The 15,140-nt window shown below is 48.0% G+C and overlaps 6 protein-coding genes across 6 annotated transcripts; 4 read left to right on the top strand and 2 right to left on the bottom strand.

Annotated features, from left to right (window-relative positions):
• Nucleotides 1-2,068: 2,068 nt before the first annotated feature.
• On the top strand, nt 2,069-2,377 carry PSV08DRAFT_352474 (uncharacterized protein; the record flags this gene model as incomplete). Its single annotated transcript, XM_014217596.1, has 1 exon — nt 2,069-2,377. One exon carries the CDS (start codon nt 2,069-2,071, stop codon nt 2,375-2,377), a length of 309 nt encoding a protein of 102 aa, XP_014073071.1.
• A 457-nt stretch (nt 2,378-2,834) lies between these two features.
• PSV08DRAFT_410369 (uncharacterized protein) lies at nt 2,835-6,588 on the bottom strand (the record flags this gene model as incomplete). Its single annotated transcript, XM_014217595.1, has 3 exons — nt 2,835-5,457; nt 5,589-5,904; nt 5,952-6,588. The coding sequence occupies 3 exons, from the start codon at nt 6,586-6,588 to the stop codon at nt 2,835-2,837; spliced, it is 3,576 nt and encodes a 1,191-aa protein (XP_014073070.1).
• Nucleotides 6,589-7,059: 471 nt separating this feature from the next.
• On the top strand, nt 7,060-8,892 carry PSV08DRAFT_410370 (major facilitator superfamily domain-containing protein; the record flags this gene model as incomplete). Its single annotated transcript, XM_014217611.1, has 6 exons — nt 7,060-7,239; nt 7,289-7,360; nt 7,411-7,661; nt 7,711-7,878; nt 7,949-8,223; nt 8,276-8,892. 6 exons carry the CDS (start codon nt 7,060-7,062, stop codon nt 8,890-8,892), a joined length of 1,563 nt encoding a protein of 520 aa, XP_014073086.1.
• A 21-nt stretch (nt 8,893-8,913) lies between these two features.
• On the bottom strand, nt 8,914-11,338 carry PSV08DRAFT_410371 (fungal-specific transcription factor domain-containing protein; the record flags this gene model as incomplete). The annotated part of the gene is made up of 4 exons (XM_014217610.2): nt 8,914-9,795; nt 9,854-10,467; nt 10,529-11,227; nt 11,292-11,338. Coding segments are annotated over 4 exons (2,179 nt in total), but the record flags the coding sequence as incomplete, so codon positions are not given.
• A 196-nt stretch (nt 11,339-11,534) lies between these two features.
• Nucleotides 11,535-12,751, top strand: PSV08DRAFT_306127 (NADP-dependent oxidoreductase domain-containing protein). Its single transcript, XM_014217591.1, has 2 exons — nt 11,535-11,995; nt 12,049-12,751. The coding sequence occupies exons 1-2, from the start codon at nt 11,661-11,663 to the stop codon at nt 12,686-12,688; spliced, it is 975 nt and encodes a 324-aa protein (XP_014073066.1). The 5' UTR covers nt 11,535-11,660; the 3' UTR covers nt 12,689-12,751.
• A 196-nt stretch (nt 12,752-12,947) lies between these two features.
• PSV08DRAFT_371850 (ankyrin repeat-containing domain protein) lies at nt 12,948-15,100 on the top strand (the record flags this gene model as incomplete). The annotated part of the gene is made up of 4 exons (XM_014217609.2): nt 12,948-13,010; nt 13,224-13,454; nt 14,063-14,716; nt 14,993-15,100. The coding sequence occupies 4 exons, from the start codon at nt 12,948-12,950 to the stop codon at nt 15,098-15,100; spliced, it is 1,056 nt and encodes a 351-aa protein (XP_014073084.2).
• Nucleotides 15,101-15,140: the final 40 nt, after the last annotated feature.

The raw sequence follows: 15,140 nt of genomic DNA on the forward strand, positions 1-15,140 counted from the left end.
TGGCCGATTACAAGAAAAAGCTACTAAGAAAACATAAGCACTACTGAGCTTTGACTGATTGCGTTTCGTTAGGAAATGTCTACAGCATACAGATGTGCCTTTCAAAAGTTCTGTCTGACGCTAATTTCGGCGCTTTGGCGTAACTCTTCTTAGCACAACTCCCACCTTTAAGCTAAGCTATTAATTAGTCGTAGTTATCTATCTACTATAGCTCTTAATACTAATTCTTACACCCGTGCCTTAATTGTAACGTTAAAGTTACCTCCTATTAGTAAGTTAACGTTATAGATCTTAGAGCTAACTGGCGTCTATCCTCGTACAGTTAATCGTATCTATAGTAGAGCTATCGCTGCTAGCTTTAAGCTAAACGTTCTCCCTCTTAAGATCCTCCTATATTACGTCTAGGATGCTCCTCGCTCTAGTAGACTTACTAAGTAGATAGAGGAGGTAAAGGAGCAGATATTTTAATAAGTATAACGCGATAGATATAAATAAGAGAAAACCTATACTAACCTTACTAGTACGCTTAGTCTCTAAGGAGTTAAAATCTCTACCTCTACTATCTAGAGGGTATTAAGAGAAGTAGGATATAAGAAGACTAAGCTAATAAGGAAGCCTAGGTTAATATAGGAGATAAAGAGTGCTCGTTTTAAGTAGGCGATTAACTATAAAGACTAGACGTTAGAGAATTAAAAGAATGTAATCTAGATAGACAAGACGTCTATAGTAATTAACTACTAACATAGGAGCTATAGGATCTAGAGAAAGGTAGATAAGAAAGTAGTAAGGAGCTATATCTATAAGAGGTAGAAGGGATACTCTAAGTTTATATTCTAGGGCTACTTCTTATATAATAAGAAAGGTCTATACTATATCTACTAGCTAGAGATAAAGATAAAGAGAGAGGATACTACTTATTAGATTAATTAGCTAAACGCTAAGCTTAAGCCTCTATAGAGAGAAGAATAGAAGCTATTAATATCTATAAGGAGGATAGGGCTACGTAATAAATGTAGTAAGAAACCTTAATAGAGATAGATAGAGAAGATAAGTAAGCTAGTACGCACGTCTAGAGGTAGGATAGACTAGTAGAGATATTAGACCTACGTTCTAATCCTAAAGCTAATTTCTTTTACTAAAGAGTGTCTCTAAGATAGACCTTAGACTATTATAATAGAGAATAAGGCACCTACCTACACCTACTACTATTAGAGTGTGATTTACAATCTGTATAACATTAAAAGACTACTCTAGTGTAGCAACTCACTAGACTATAACTATATTAAGCCGTGCTAGTTTTATATAAAGAGAGAGACTATAAAGAAAGGAGCTCCGTAGTCAAGAGCTAAGGCAGTCAGAGTCTAGCAGAATTACTAGAGAGATTTCTCGCAACTTAAGATTTAAGCTTAGATTAAGCAAATTCTTATTTATATCTAAAAGATAATTAAGCTATAAGGTAGTAATAAGTATATAGAGGGAAGAGATAAGCCTTAGGTAAGGCGGCCGTACTTCGGGTAGATTATTCTTAGCAGACAGAACTTTTGAAAGGCACCTCTGTAGCTTCGGGAGAAATACCGTCGTGCACAAAGCCTGGTGGAAAATAAGAGAAAGTCATAGAGAAAGATCCACCTAAGACTGAAGGAGGCTAGTGGAGAGTCGTGTGAAAATTAGCGTCACTCATGCGATATCTAGCTTGAGGTCCTTTTTCGGTCGTAAAGCATGGGAATAGTCAGTTCTCATGAGTGGGAAGCGACACATGCAAACATTAATAAGCATATGAAAAGGGGTGCGACTCGATAATCGCTAAGGGGTATTTGGACAGCTTAGTTCATTTCACTAAGTGATAGAGAATCTGCATATAAACTGCCATCCTTCTCCTTCGTAGACTTCATTGCCTACAAAGCAACAGACACCTACTTCCCTACCTCGATTTTGAAATACTCGTCTTAAAACTTCTCGATTCAGCCATTGACCGACACATTACGTATCTGAATACCCATTTCAACTGAATCGTTACAAGTAAGATCCTACCTACAACGAATAGAATAATTACTAACACAATCTAGAGATGAAGCCAACTACCTACCTTGCTGCCATCCTTGGACTTGCCACGACTACTATTGCTAGTCCTATTGAGGGCTCTTCTGCCATTCAAGCAAGAGATCTTATCAGTGCAACTGTCACTTGCACCTCCGGTATTACATCCGCAGGCAATGGACCAGCACTTTATAACTTGATTTGTACCAAAATATATGGTTGCCAGGACTCGTTGGCTCCTCAGGAGCTCGGTGGCGAGTATGTTGGAGCCTGCTTCGACTGCCCTGCGGGAGTCAATCGAAACAAGGTTGGCGACTGCGTTTACGCAGAGAATGCCTAGTAACTGCATATAATCGCAAATGCAGCTGTAACTTGGTAGATACAAGGGATAGAAACTTCTAGGGTCGTTGGATAGATTAATTACACACTCGTTTGCTAGATCTCCCTTGCCCATGATAGGAACCACACATTCTAGAAAATAACTGTGCATTGCAGGCAGAAGGAATTAACATGAGACAACAGCTGCGATTCATTATCATTTGGTTCATAAAAATGATGTAAAGTTGTTGCACCATAAGTGATCTTGCTGATGCAGATTCACTAATCCGCTTGCTGATTTAACCATCTTATCTATTCTGATCCAGTCAAAATAGGTCAGATAGAGGTGAGCATGCACGTTATCAAGGTTGGGATGGATCACTGAATGAATTTATGCTTAGATTATAAGTGTTTAGTTTGAACAAGTTGGTATGTATAGTCTTATGAATCTGTTAATCTAAATCTATCGATTGGTTGTTCTATCCGCATTTATGAAGCCCGTCCAAAAGGCTTGCCACTTCTTCCATAACCACTTCGACAGGCTGCCCAGCATCAACAGGAAGTACGTCCGTCTCTGAGTCATCGGGTCTTTCCCAGGTAGCAAGCTGATTCTCCACCATACTGTGCTTCATGTAATGGTTTTTTCTCTCCTTGACCCGACGTACAAGCTCCTCCTGCTCCACTTGCAGATCCACAAACGTGACATTGACATCGTCGTTAGGGAAGTTGCGAAGATGATTGCGATAAGACTTCTTCAGAGCAGAGCAAGAAAGAAAGATGCAATCATAGCCTAGTGTAGTGGTAGTATCGAGAGCCCGTTGCTTGAGACGTTCTAGCCAGAGTGTCCGAATTTTGTCATCGAGAGGTGTCCCTGCGGCCATTGCGGTGACGGCGTCTGCTGTGTGCAGATCATCACCCTCGATGAATGAAGCCTTGAAGCGGCCAGCAAGGTTCTTCGCTATAGTCGATTTACCGCTTCCGCAAGGTCCGGTGAATACAACAAACTTCTTCTTTTCTGTGAAACCGGAAGTCGGCGCGCGCCATGCTGTGGCTTGGAATTGCTTCACGAAAGTCTTGACAAACTCTGTGCTGAGCACGGGAGCAGCATCTAGTGACGGCGAGTACGAGCGCGCAACAGCTGTTTCATATGTCCGTGTAGGACTGAAACTATCCTTGTCATACTTTGCTGCGAAGAAATCAGCCAGCTTGACGGATGGGTTGGCCACTGGATCCTGATTCGATGTGCGAAGCCTTCGTACCCACTCCTTGGGCTCGACCTCCTCAAACTCGAGGCCAGCCTCGCGTAAAGCAGGCAGAAGTTGATTAGTCCAAGAAAATGTCTTTGCATTTGTAACGTTCACAACCACAGAATCGGCATCGCTGAACGAAATTTCCGTCACTGCTTTAGCAACCACGTCGACAGGTGTCCAGCTTGGCGACTCTTGTAGACGGGGAAGTGCCCCAATGGTGAGTGCAGATTGCATCATGAGAGGAATGGCCTCAGTAGCGTTCCATACTCCATGCACTGTGTCAGCCACGATCTGACCAACACGCAGCACTCGAGCCTTGATGCCTGTCTTTTGTGCAGCAGCCATGCAAATGTGCTCTGCAACACACTTGCTCTGTGCGTATCCCATTCCCTGAGCCCAATCATATTCCGCTACTCGTTCAGGCGTGTTCAAATCAGGGCACTGCGCGACTGTGCTGACCGACGAGCAAAAGTCAAAAGTTGCAGGTGCAGTCGAGGATGTAGCCATACAGAGATCAATGAGATGGCGCACGCCAGCGATGCAGTCTTTTTCAAAAGAAACAAGATTCTTATTGAAGTTGACGCTCCAGGCACAATGAATAATGCCAGTAAGATTCGAAGCGATTGCCGTGTAGGCTGCGTCATCTAGGCCGAGGCGAGCATCGGAAAGATCTGCTGCTAGTACGTGTATCTTTCTGCGCGCTGAGAGTGATAACGTATGATAGACTTTTCTGTCTATGAGCGACTTTCGAACACGTTGCATGGCATCGCCGTTGGTCTTGGCACGTACCAAGCAGTGCACTGCCTCAACGTCTGGACGCCCGATTAATTGTACGAGGACATGGGCTCCAAGAGAGCCTGTGGCACCAGTAAGCGCAACGGAACGTCTTTTTTGGACTGGCTCAAATGAGCTGTATCGGGACACAAGATCTCCCATTTGCTCTGCCAGTGTCAACTGCTGCTCTCCTTCGCCAGTGCGAAGGCGGTGAAGATGGGCGCTGAGTGATGCAATTGTCGGATAGTCGAAAACGACGTTCTGGCCAAGTTTGTTGCCGCCAATATCGACAGTCTTCAGAATATCTGTCCGCACCTGGATGGATTGAAGAGAATCGATTCCAAGAGAGAAAAGATCGGTTGTACGATCTACATCTTTTGCAGACGGCGTGTGCTTGATTAGGATAGAGCGAAGGTGATTCTCGAGTTCTGAGCCAGTGAGAGTTTTGAGATCACCGTGGCTCGTTGCCGCTTCATCGTATGCATTTTCGATTTCGGTTGCGAACTCCTTGTAAAAGGCTTGTCGAATAACGCTTCCCTTGTCTGTACGGGGAAATGGGCAATTGTACGGCAAGACCCGAATCATGTCCTTGGATATCCTTGCGTATGCTTCCGCCGTCTGATTTGCTGCTTCGACAACAGGCCATATCTCATCAATAACTTCAGACCCTGAAATGCCTTCAATTGCAGGCACGATCAAGATGCCTAGACAAGGTCGGTTGAAACCAAAAATGATAGTCTCTTTGACAGCTCGATGCGATCGGATGGTGCCCTCCATCATGACTGGGTTGAACTTTTCCCCGTTCAGCAATGCAATGGTATCGTCGAGGCGAGCAATGTATTTCCAAGCCTTTTCAATAGTTGGATGCGGCTCAAAGAGATCCTTCGTGGCGTAGCTACCATCGGGAAGGTTGGAAGCTACCTTTGCCGGCCACCCTGGCAAGACTGTGCATTCATACAGATTGTTTCCGCGAGGAACCCATCGAAGAAAAGGAGAAAGCTTTGGAGTTTCGCGAACATAATTCCATGCTGTGTCTCCTTGAGGCCGGAAAGATGTCATCAGCTGACCCACTTCTGTTCTGCGTCTTGTTAGCTTGCATGAAGGATGTATGCAAAGACAAAAACCTACGCTCCGTAGTGACCGACTAGATTCACTCCATTATCCACTAATAAATTGCCCAGGGTATCTGGACAAGCGCTTCCTCCGTACATCACAACCTTTAGGTGCTTCAAAAGTTGAATGCCCTCATCAGTTTCTGCGAGAAGTTTAAGAGCATAGGGAACACCGTAAAAAATCTCAAAGTCATGCTGCTTCAAGATGGTTACAAGGTGTGGCTGTGTAAGAGGAAGGTCGGCGTTGTAGATGTGGATGGATTTACAGCTATGCACTGCACGGAAGAAATTACAGATGCCGTGATTGTGGTACAGTGGTAGGGTTATGAACGCCTTCATGTTCATGGTGATGGCGTAGTTTGCAATTGTGCTTTTCTGAGGCTGGTAGATGGGCTTGGGTAGTCCAGTAGAGCCTGAGCCGAATCAGCAAGGGCTATTCAACTTTTCATGTGCTACTCACCGCTAGAGTGGATGATGAAAATGTTATTCGAAGCTTCGATGTTATGATCAAGTTGATAATCGAGGCGAGTATCCGCGTGAACTTCAATGGGGAACTCGAAGATGTCTGACGTGACGATCTGACTAATATACAAGTCAGGAAGGCTCTTTTGAGCTTCAGAGGCCTTTGAAGCATATCGCGAGTCTGCTAATAGATATGTGGCGCCAGTTGTCGCTACCAATGAGTCGATGGCAGCTTGAGATATCCTAGTCGAGAGGAACAACACTGTGTGGCCAAGCTTGGCCAGAGCCAGCATCGTGACCAAGTACTCAAAGTTGCTGGGACCAAGAAGCGCTACTGTTGTAGGCTTTTCTGATGAGCTTTTCCTTGTCGGAATAAATGCCTGGTAATGACGGGCCGCTCTAAAGGCAAAAACGTCTAATTGTTGCATCGAGTAGTCGACAAAATTTGTCCCCGACTTTGGATATGAGACAATGGTGGTATTAGGACTTTGACGCGCACGATGTCGAACTAGCGCGTCCACAGTTTGTATCGTCGACTCATTCGGCTGTAAATTAGTTTTGTGGATATCTACGAAGGTAGCTGGCGGCCGTGCTGGCAGCACAGAAGTAGGAAGAGTAACATGTGCGGGCGCCATGACTGTGAAGATGTGCCCTGAAATAGACAGTAGAAGAATAGGGGATGAAGTATAGTATGGAGTGGAGTGGAAGACCTGCTATTAGTATGGCACTGAAGTCAGGATATGAATTGGTGATGTTTCGGAGATACTTGCATATATCCGAGAAGAGCGGATTTATCTCTGATTCGTGCGGAGGCCATCTCAACGCCATCGGAGTGCCTTAGCGCAGCTGAATATCTAGATTGAGTTTAGTGTGAATAGATTTCCCCGCACCTTGGCTTTCCCCAGAAAACCAAGTGGCTGCAATTGAACGATCCTCCGCAAGCCGGGGCACGTAACTGCCGGGTTCCTAAGGCTAAAAGAAAGGTATAAAGGCCTGGGGTATATCCCGGGGTATCGGTTTTTGTAGAAGGGACTATTTTCGATTTTGTAGAGCCTTCGTGCTACGCTGTCATATTGTTCAAATACCCTTATTACATACGGAGCATAATGACTACTATAGACAAGAACGAGATTCAATGCGTCGACGATGCAGCGGATTCGATCCACGCTTCAAAAGCGCCTCAGATGGTCAAGATTGACAACTTCCAAGTTTTGGGGCTTGCACCCGAGGATGCTGATTTCTACATCAACTATCCAGAGGAAGCGAGGAAGAAAGTACTTCGGAAGGTAGGCTAGTGTGATAGCAGGAACAATATTATTTTACTGACATTATTAGGTCGACATTCGTCTCGTACCCATGTTGGCAATCCTCTACCTCATATCTCATATAGATCGAGCGAACATTGGCGTAAACATCCCACCGAAGACTGCCAAAGTTGTAGCACTAACATTGAATAGAATGCAAAAATTGAAGGAATGGTTGACGATCTTGGATTGAATGGCGTTGAATGGAACGTTGTTCTATCAGTCTTCTTCGTACCCTACATCTTGCTCGAGGTTCCGTCGAACATGCTGTTAAAAAAGTTCAAACGACCATCATACTACCTTGGAATCCTCATTGTTAGCTGGGGCATCATTATGACAATGATGGGCGTGGTGAAGAACTTTGCCGGCCTATTGGTAACCAGGATTCTTCTTGGTGTATTCGAGTAAGTTATACACAACTGTAGACTGCAGCCCTTTACTAAACAGTCGAAGAGCCGGTTTTTTCCCAGGCGCTGTTTACCTCTGCTCCTACTGGTACATGCCGAAACACCTTGCTACCAGAATCTCATACTTTTATTGTGCATCGGCACTGTCTGGGGCCTTTAGTGGTCTCCTTGCGGCAGCCATTGCTGAGATGGACGGCGTCGGAGGATACGAAGGGTAAGTGGTTACGAACTAGCTTGACCCCTCGTCGATGAGTTGATAGTCGCTAACCCAGCTTCGTAACTAGTTGGCGATGGATTTTTCTGCTCGAGGGCATCGCCACCGTTGGCCTCGGCATTTCGTGCTTTTTCTTCCTAATCGACTCTCCTGCATTGAGCGGAAGGTGGCTTACACCCGACGAAATCCGCTTCCTTGAGCTTCAGAGATTCATCAAAGATGGAGGAAGACATGGAGAGGAGGAGAAGGAAAGATTCAAGTGGAATGACTTGAAGATGGTCCTCTGCAATTGGCGTCTTTACATGCAGGCATATATCCTGCTTTGTATCTCGGCCTGCTCCTACGGTATGAACTGACTGTTCCTTTTCTTTTTTTCCATGAACTAAGTCGCCACTAGGAACAAAATTTACGTTGCCCACTATCACCAAGGGCATGGGGTTCAGCAACACAAACGCGCAACTGATGACAGTCCCACCATACGTGGCTGGAGCCCTGAGCTCCATCTTCTTTGCCAAGCTCTCGGATCGATTCTACTGGCGCTTGCCATTTGTCGCGATCCCCTTGTGCTTTATCTTCATTGGCTACTCAGTCATTCTCTCCTTCGACGGTAATCTTGGTGGCAACCTCGGCCCTTCTTTCTTTGCAATCATCCTTACATGCATGGGCATCTACCCGGTACAACCTGCAGGAAGCTCTTGGGCGGCGAACAACCTAGCTCCAACTTCTCGACGGGCTATTGGTGTGGCTTTCAATATCTGCGTCGGCAACATTGGTGGTGTCATTGGTAGTTATATGTATCTGGACAAGGAGAAGCCCAAGTATCAGACTGGATTTGGGCTGTCACTCGCCTTTGGTGCCAGCGGTTTCATCGTCGCATTCCTTCTTGAATTGTCGTACAAGTGGGGTAACTCTAAGAAGGCGAAGCTTAGCGAGGATGAGATTCGCGCTCGATACAGCGACGAAGAACTCCTAGATATGGGGGATAAGTCACCACTTTTTAGATACACACTGTAGATGTTGGAGCGACGAGGGAGTGAGGAGGGAAAGTAGATTGCAAAGGAATACATATAATGGTTTCGGTGATCATCTGCCTGCAATTTACCCAAGATAACATCCACCATCCATGTCAGGAAACGGGCCAAATGCTGAAGAGTCAAGGTCAAGCCAGTCGGTTGTCTGCCAATCGTCCAAAAAGTCTTGTAAACCTGGTGTTGTCATATTCATTGGACTACCAAAAAGGGGTTGCCACATCTGTAGAGTTGGATTCGACGAATCAGAACCATTCACAACCTCTACAGGCAAAATCATTGGGTTTCCAGCAACAGTTACGGCCGACGACGGCGTTATATAGTCTTGAGCTGGGACAGCTGTCTTTCTTTTAGCTTCAGCACGAAGTTCCTGAAGGATAATGCTATATCTTCGTGATGGGGAGTTGGAGGCCGTGGCCCGCGCCAAGTGTTGCAGGCAGTTTTCAGCTTGATCTAGCATACTCTGGCGATCATCTACTGACATTGAATTCCGGTAGGTATCCTGTATGGTTGACACGTATACCACAAGCAAGGCGCAAAAGCAGACGTAGTGTGTCCACCAGAATGCGTGAAACATGCGACCCTCACGCGCCACACGGTCGACTGCATCCAGCACTGAGCGCGCAGCCAGGATGCACTCACGGAGACTATCCTTTGCAAGATCTTGCATAGAATCATTGTCACGCAATGTGTTCTTAAGAAGAAAGGGGCGGTGGGCTAACATGACCGCATGGCAGTACGAAAGCTTCAAGGCAGTGGATTGGCGGCGAAAAGTAGGGATCAGGCTACTCGGGTTGACGGAGCCTAGGAATGGAGGGAGGGAGGACTTCCACTCACGCAATGCGGCCCCCAGACGATGGGAAGCAGCAAGCCGGACATGGTTTGGTATCTAGATCTCGCACAGTCAGCACAATATGGGCGTAATATCAAAAACAAAATTGGCATACCGGCTTGATGGAATAGACCTCGCGCGAGATCTGTTCTGCAATCTGTGCAAGACGTGCATGGCATATCAGCGACTCCAGGTGGCAGTCATCTGAACTTGAATTCCGTGGCCCATCACTGGTCATGTTTTCGTCGTTTACGGCGTCTGGGAAATCTTGATCAATGTCGTCATCGTGGTAATGTCTGGGACGTCCAAAGATGACGCCAAGGTGCTTGTCGAGAATGTAGGCCACCCAGAAGGTTCTCTTTCTACACTGTTGTTCAATATAATCGCGCTTAGTGGCAGATGCGGATCTTTTACGATCGTCTCTTCGATGCAAACCCAAGGCCGGTATGATTTGGAGAGCATGACCAAAAACGTACCACGCTTGATTGAATCGGCAAGACATGAGGAGATACAAAACCTGAATAAGCCGACATTGAGCTGACTCGAGTTGGGGAATACCCGTTTCGCTCGCAGTTAAGCGGGTAGCCTCGGCAAAGAAGAGTTCGCTCTGTGGCTCTACAGTCAAGTCGTTTTCGGGTGATGATGCGATGTCGCCTTTGGCCTTTTCTTCGTGAAAGGATGCGATTGCAAGCACTGAAAGCACCACTGCTGTTTTGGCACGACCGATGCCTTGACGAAGAACAAATCAGTAAGGTAGGCTGCCTGTTGCGACGTTTGCACACCGACGTACCGTTGGAAAGCGCAACGTTGGATTCAGCGTTTTCAAGAACGCACGTCAGCCAGGCCTCGACCGTTTGCCGATGAAGTAGTCGATAGGTTGCGATGCATACATCAAAATACAAGTCCAGCAGTGCGTGGCTATGTTCTGATGACGGCATTCGCATTTGCCCAATCTGTCGAAAAGGTTTGTCACCAGCGCTCATCAGCAGCTGGCTGTCCTCGGCTATGCCAAGCTGACCGTTCACAAGCTGGGCGCCTTCTTTGTTTGAGATGCGACGCCAGGCCCGGTGGAGGAAGGAGAGGCCGGACGTGGTGTCTGAGTACTGCCCAGCTACCTCGAGGCCCGGCGAAGCCCGTGACGGCGGCTCCGCATCGTTGGTGCTCTGAGCAATGGCAAGGGGTGCATCAGCCATAGCTACTGCTGCTTGGCGGCGAGGTTGAGGAGTGCTTCTTTGTGCCATGTTGACGCGAGGTGAAGGCCCAGCAGCCGGGTCTGGGGCATCAAGCGTGGCCCGCTTCCCTCTCGTGTACGTGGCCTCGTACTGGCAAGGCACTCGGCGTCGCGCGCAGCTGTCGCATGGCTGTCCACCCGAACACTTTGATTTTCTTGCTTTGCAGACATCGCAAGCTCGCGTGACCTTGACCATGCGTTGCCTGCCATGAGCGGCGTCGGCGGTCCGCTTCTGGGGTACTATACTGCCTGTTTGCGCTATTCCGGGTCAGCTCCACGCGTGCTTGAGGGTCCACAGCTTCTCACTGGGGCTCTGACATACAACTTGTGGAAGCTGGCGATGGCTCAGTGGCACCGTCTGAGGGCATGGTTGCGGATGCATGTGTAGTGTATGAGGAAGACAGGCCAATGAGAAGGATATCCGTTCTAGGGCGAACGCCGACCCCTAGCTCGTCGGAGGCGGAAGCAATTCACCCGCGGGGTTGCTGGTTGCGGGTTGCCGGTTGCGGCCAAGGGCAACAACGGCTCCGCCCCGACTTGATGCTTCACTGCTACATCCGAAATACTCAGCATGCAGATATATATCATGGTCTTGTACAGACGGCCCGTTGCTGCACTTTGTTGCTGATATACACTGCTCCATCTTGTGTTGGCCGCACCTCCCACAACCTGACGTCCCACCATAACAGCCATGGCCCTCCCCACACACTTCACCCTCAACACCGGTGCACAAATACCCGCCCTTGGCTTTGGCACATGGCAAGCCAAGCCTGGCGAGGTTGAGCGAGCGGTGGAAACAGCGCTCAAGGCAGGTTATCGCCACATCGACTGCGCCGCCATCTATCGCAACGAAGTCGAAGTAGGCCATGGCATTCGACAGAGTGGCGTGCCACGCTCGGAAATCTTCATTACCGGAAAGTTGTGGAACACCAAGCACGCACCAGAAGATGTTGAGGCAGCGCTCGATCAGTCACTCCGGGATCTTGGTGTTGAATACCTTGACTTGTTCCTGATGCACTGGCCCGTGTATGTACAGCTTCTTTGATGTCACTTCAGAAGGCATACTCACAATCTTCTAGTGCATTCAACGGCAAGAAGGGCAAGTGGTTCCCCTTGCGTGACGATGGCGTCTTCGACCTCGTAGACATTGACCCAGCCACCACCTACAAGGCCATGGAAAACCTACTCAGTACTGGCAAAGTCCGTGCAATCGGCGTCTCCAACTTTACCGTCAACCGCTTAAAAGACCTCTTGTCCAAGACCTCCGTCGTCCCCGCCGTCAACCAAATCGAGGCACACCCCTACCTCCAACAACCCACTCTCTTCGACTTCTGCAAAGAAAAAGGAATTCTTATTGAAGCATACTCTCCGTTGGGCAACAACCAGACGGGTGAGCCGCGCACTGTGGATGATGAGCTTGTCGGTGTATTGGGTCACAGATTAGGCATGGACCGTGGGCAACTCCTCGCCAGCTGGGGCATCCAGCGCGGCACCGTGGTGCTGCCCAAGAGCGTCACGCCGAGCCGCATCAAAAGCAACGGACAAGTAAAAGCATTGCCAAAGGACGCATTCGAAGAACTCAGCCAATTGGAGAGACACAAACGATTCAATGTGCAGTCGCGCTGGGGATTCGATATTTTTGAGGAACTTGGCGATGAGGAGGTAAGGAAGATTGCTCAAGGGTTTGCAGAGGAAAACAAAACAAAGTTCACCGTCTAGGCATTATAGACGGAAAAATTTATAGACTCATAAGATTTTGATGTGAATAAATCGTACAATGCTAGCGTCTTTGAAGAGAGAAATCAAGTGTTGGGAGGTTCAAGTGAGCTAATCTTCACATTGAGATTTCTACTTACTAGATAGTTGGCTCAAATAGTTGGAGCAAGGTAGCTGGGCTGAGAGCAGTGAAGTTTATCTTCGCCGGAAATCGGCCAGTTGCACTTAGCTTGACCGCGTGCGGGTACACGACGATACTCTGATGGCTTTTGGATTGTACCCTGCCGAGGTCGAATTGCCTGCTACTCTTAGCCAGACGACGCTAGTACGTACCTCGTCTCTGTGCCGCTCGTCTGGCCTCGGATACGAGATAACATTGCCGCCTCGCCAAAAACAAGACTCTTTCTCTTCCTTCCGGCCGAAACAGCACACAGCAATGGAAAATCTAGATGTGGGAGGAAACAAATGTGGCGGAAGAACTTGGGCGAACAAGATTGCGCAGGCCGGGGAGCCCTTTGATGCCCTGCCTGTTCACAAGGCAGCCGAACAAGGGGACATCTCGAAACTCACCTCCCTTGTACACTCTGCCGAGAACATCGACGATTATGACATGTATGGTGTCTGTACACCACTTCATCTTGCCATACAAGGCGATCATGCTGAGGCCGTCAAAATACTTCTTGAAGCTGGGGCAGATCCGGAGAAACTAGATTACTCAGACACTGCACTTGATCCTCCACACCCCGCTGTTGACCTTGTAGCCTGGATTGTATCATCCAAGTCCCTTGGGGTTCTAATTGATCACGGGGTCGCAGTTTCGCCAACTTCCCTGGCTTTGGCAGCATCCTTGAACATGACGGATTGCATGAAGATCGTTCTTCAGGAGCTCAACAGAGACGACTCATTGTACGGCACAAGACAAGTATGTACACGCACGGCTTTGGTACACGCTGCTCAGTGCTGGCACACAGAAGCCGTCGAACTACTTCTCACGCACGTCGTTGGCTTTCCTGACCTCGGCGCTATGGAATATGATCCTGTATGACCGAGGCCCTTTTCATGGCGCTAGATGCGTATTGTTGCGACCGTCATTGTCGCGAACGACTATGGCAGAGAAGCCCAGACAGGTACAGAAACCTGCCACAGCGATTTTTATCCATGCTCCAGAATCTCGTCCACTACGGAGCTGACATCAATGCCACAGTGCCAGAAACCGGCGTGAGTCGCTTTTGGCTTCTCGTAAGCTATGAACCGAGTTTCAACCTCGAGAGTGTTCTAGGTTGGTTGTTGTCGAAGGGACCTCGTGTAGATGACAATACTGGCCAACATCATCCGCCTCCTATCATGGTTGCTCTCGCATATATCAAAGATATCGAGACTATCAAAACCATGGTAGATGCTGGAGCTAGCTTCGAAGTAACGAACCAGAGCTTGCGCACACCACTCCACCTTGCTCAAACGCGAGCAATTGCCGACTTTCTCTGCAGCCTGGGAGCAAATACCTCGGCAAAAGACGACCAGGGACAGATGCCTCTCCACACAGCATGTCATAAAGTGCTTGCAGATGTGGTAGATCTCCTGATCTCTCGCAATCCAAGCGTGAATGAAATTGCCACAAAGGACCAATTCACACCGCTCCACTTTGCGACTTGCGGAAGACACGGTCTGACTTCACATATCTATGTACCAGAAGAGTCATGGAACAGGGAAACATCAATCTGTCGACTCCAAACGGTTCAGGTTCTACTCAAAAACGGTGCAAACATCCAAGCAGCAACATCCGATGGGCTCACAGCGCTGCATGGAGCAGCACACAAGGGCGACATCAATCTAACCCGCTTTCTGCTTGAGCAGGGCGCAAATGTCAATGCTCCTACAGTAGCAGGAGAAACTGCGCTGCACACAGTAATGGCCATCGATGCTTTCCAGGCACCCACGGAGTCCCAGATATCAGCCATGGCGACTCTTTTGCTGGAATACGGCGCCAACCTTGAGACCAAAGATGGAACAGGTGCGACACCGCTGCGGAAGGTCATCAACAGAATGCTATCTATCAACGGGAAAATTGGACCTCGAGCTAAGCCAGGCCGATTCGATATGCTAATAGAGAAAGACGCTGATAGATGCGTCGCAGACAACGCAGGTATTCGAGTCGAAGATCTTGTCGACCTAGGTTACTGGTTCTTCAATGAGACAGGTAAACTGCAACTTAAATCGGTTCAGACCATAACGACGAAGCCGTGTGCGACTTAGAGAGGCGAAGGTATTAGTTAGATATCGATCTCTCGTAATGAAATTGGCTACTAGCTTCTTGTCAAAGCTATAACCAAAAATGACCCGAAAACACAGCGGCAAACGGAGAAACAGAATGGCCTGAAGGAATCTCACTCGGATATGGATGCGTGGCTGGAATGACGTGGCCTTAGATCGGAATGCAGATTGAGTAGCGCGAATA

Source organism: Bipolaris maydis (assembly GCF_028858645.1).
Source record: "Bipolaris maydis strain C4 unplaced genomic scaffold PSV08scaffold_8, whole genome shotgun sequence".
Taxonomy (NCBI): Eukaryota; Fungi; Ascomycota; class Dothideomycetes; order Pleosporales; family Pleosporaceae; genus Bipolaris; species Bipolaris maydis.

What these genes read in the sequence shown, in the direction of transcription:
- PSV08DRAFT_306127 (XM_014217591.1), top strand. Translation starts at nt 11,661, where the DNA reads ATGGCCCTCCCCACACACTTCACCCTCAACACCGGTGCACAAATACCC. An exon ending in TTCCTGATGCACTGGCCCGT is followed by an intron (nt 11,996 to 12,048) that starts GTATGTACAGCT and finishes ACAATCTTCTAG; the next exon opens with TGCATTCAACGGCAAGAAGG.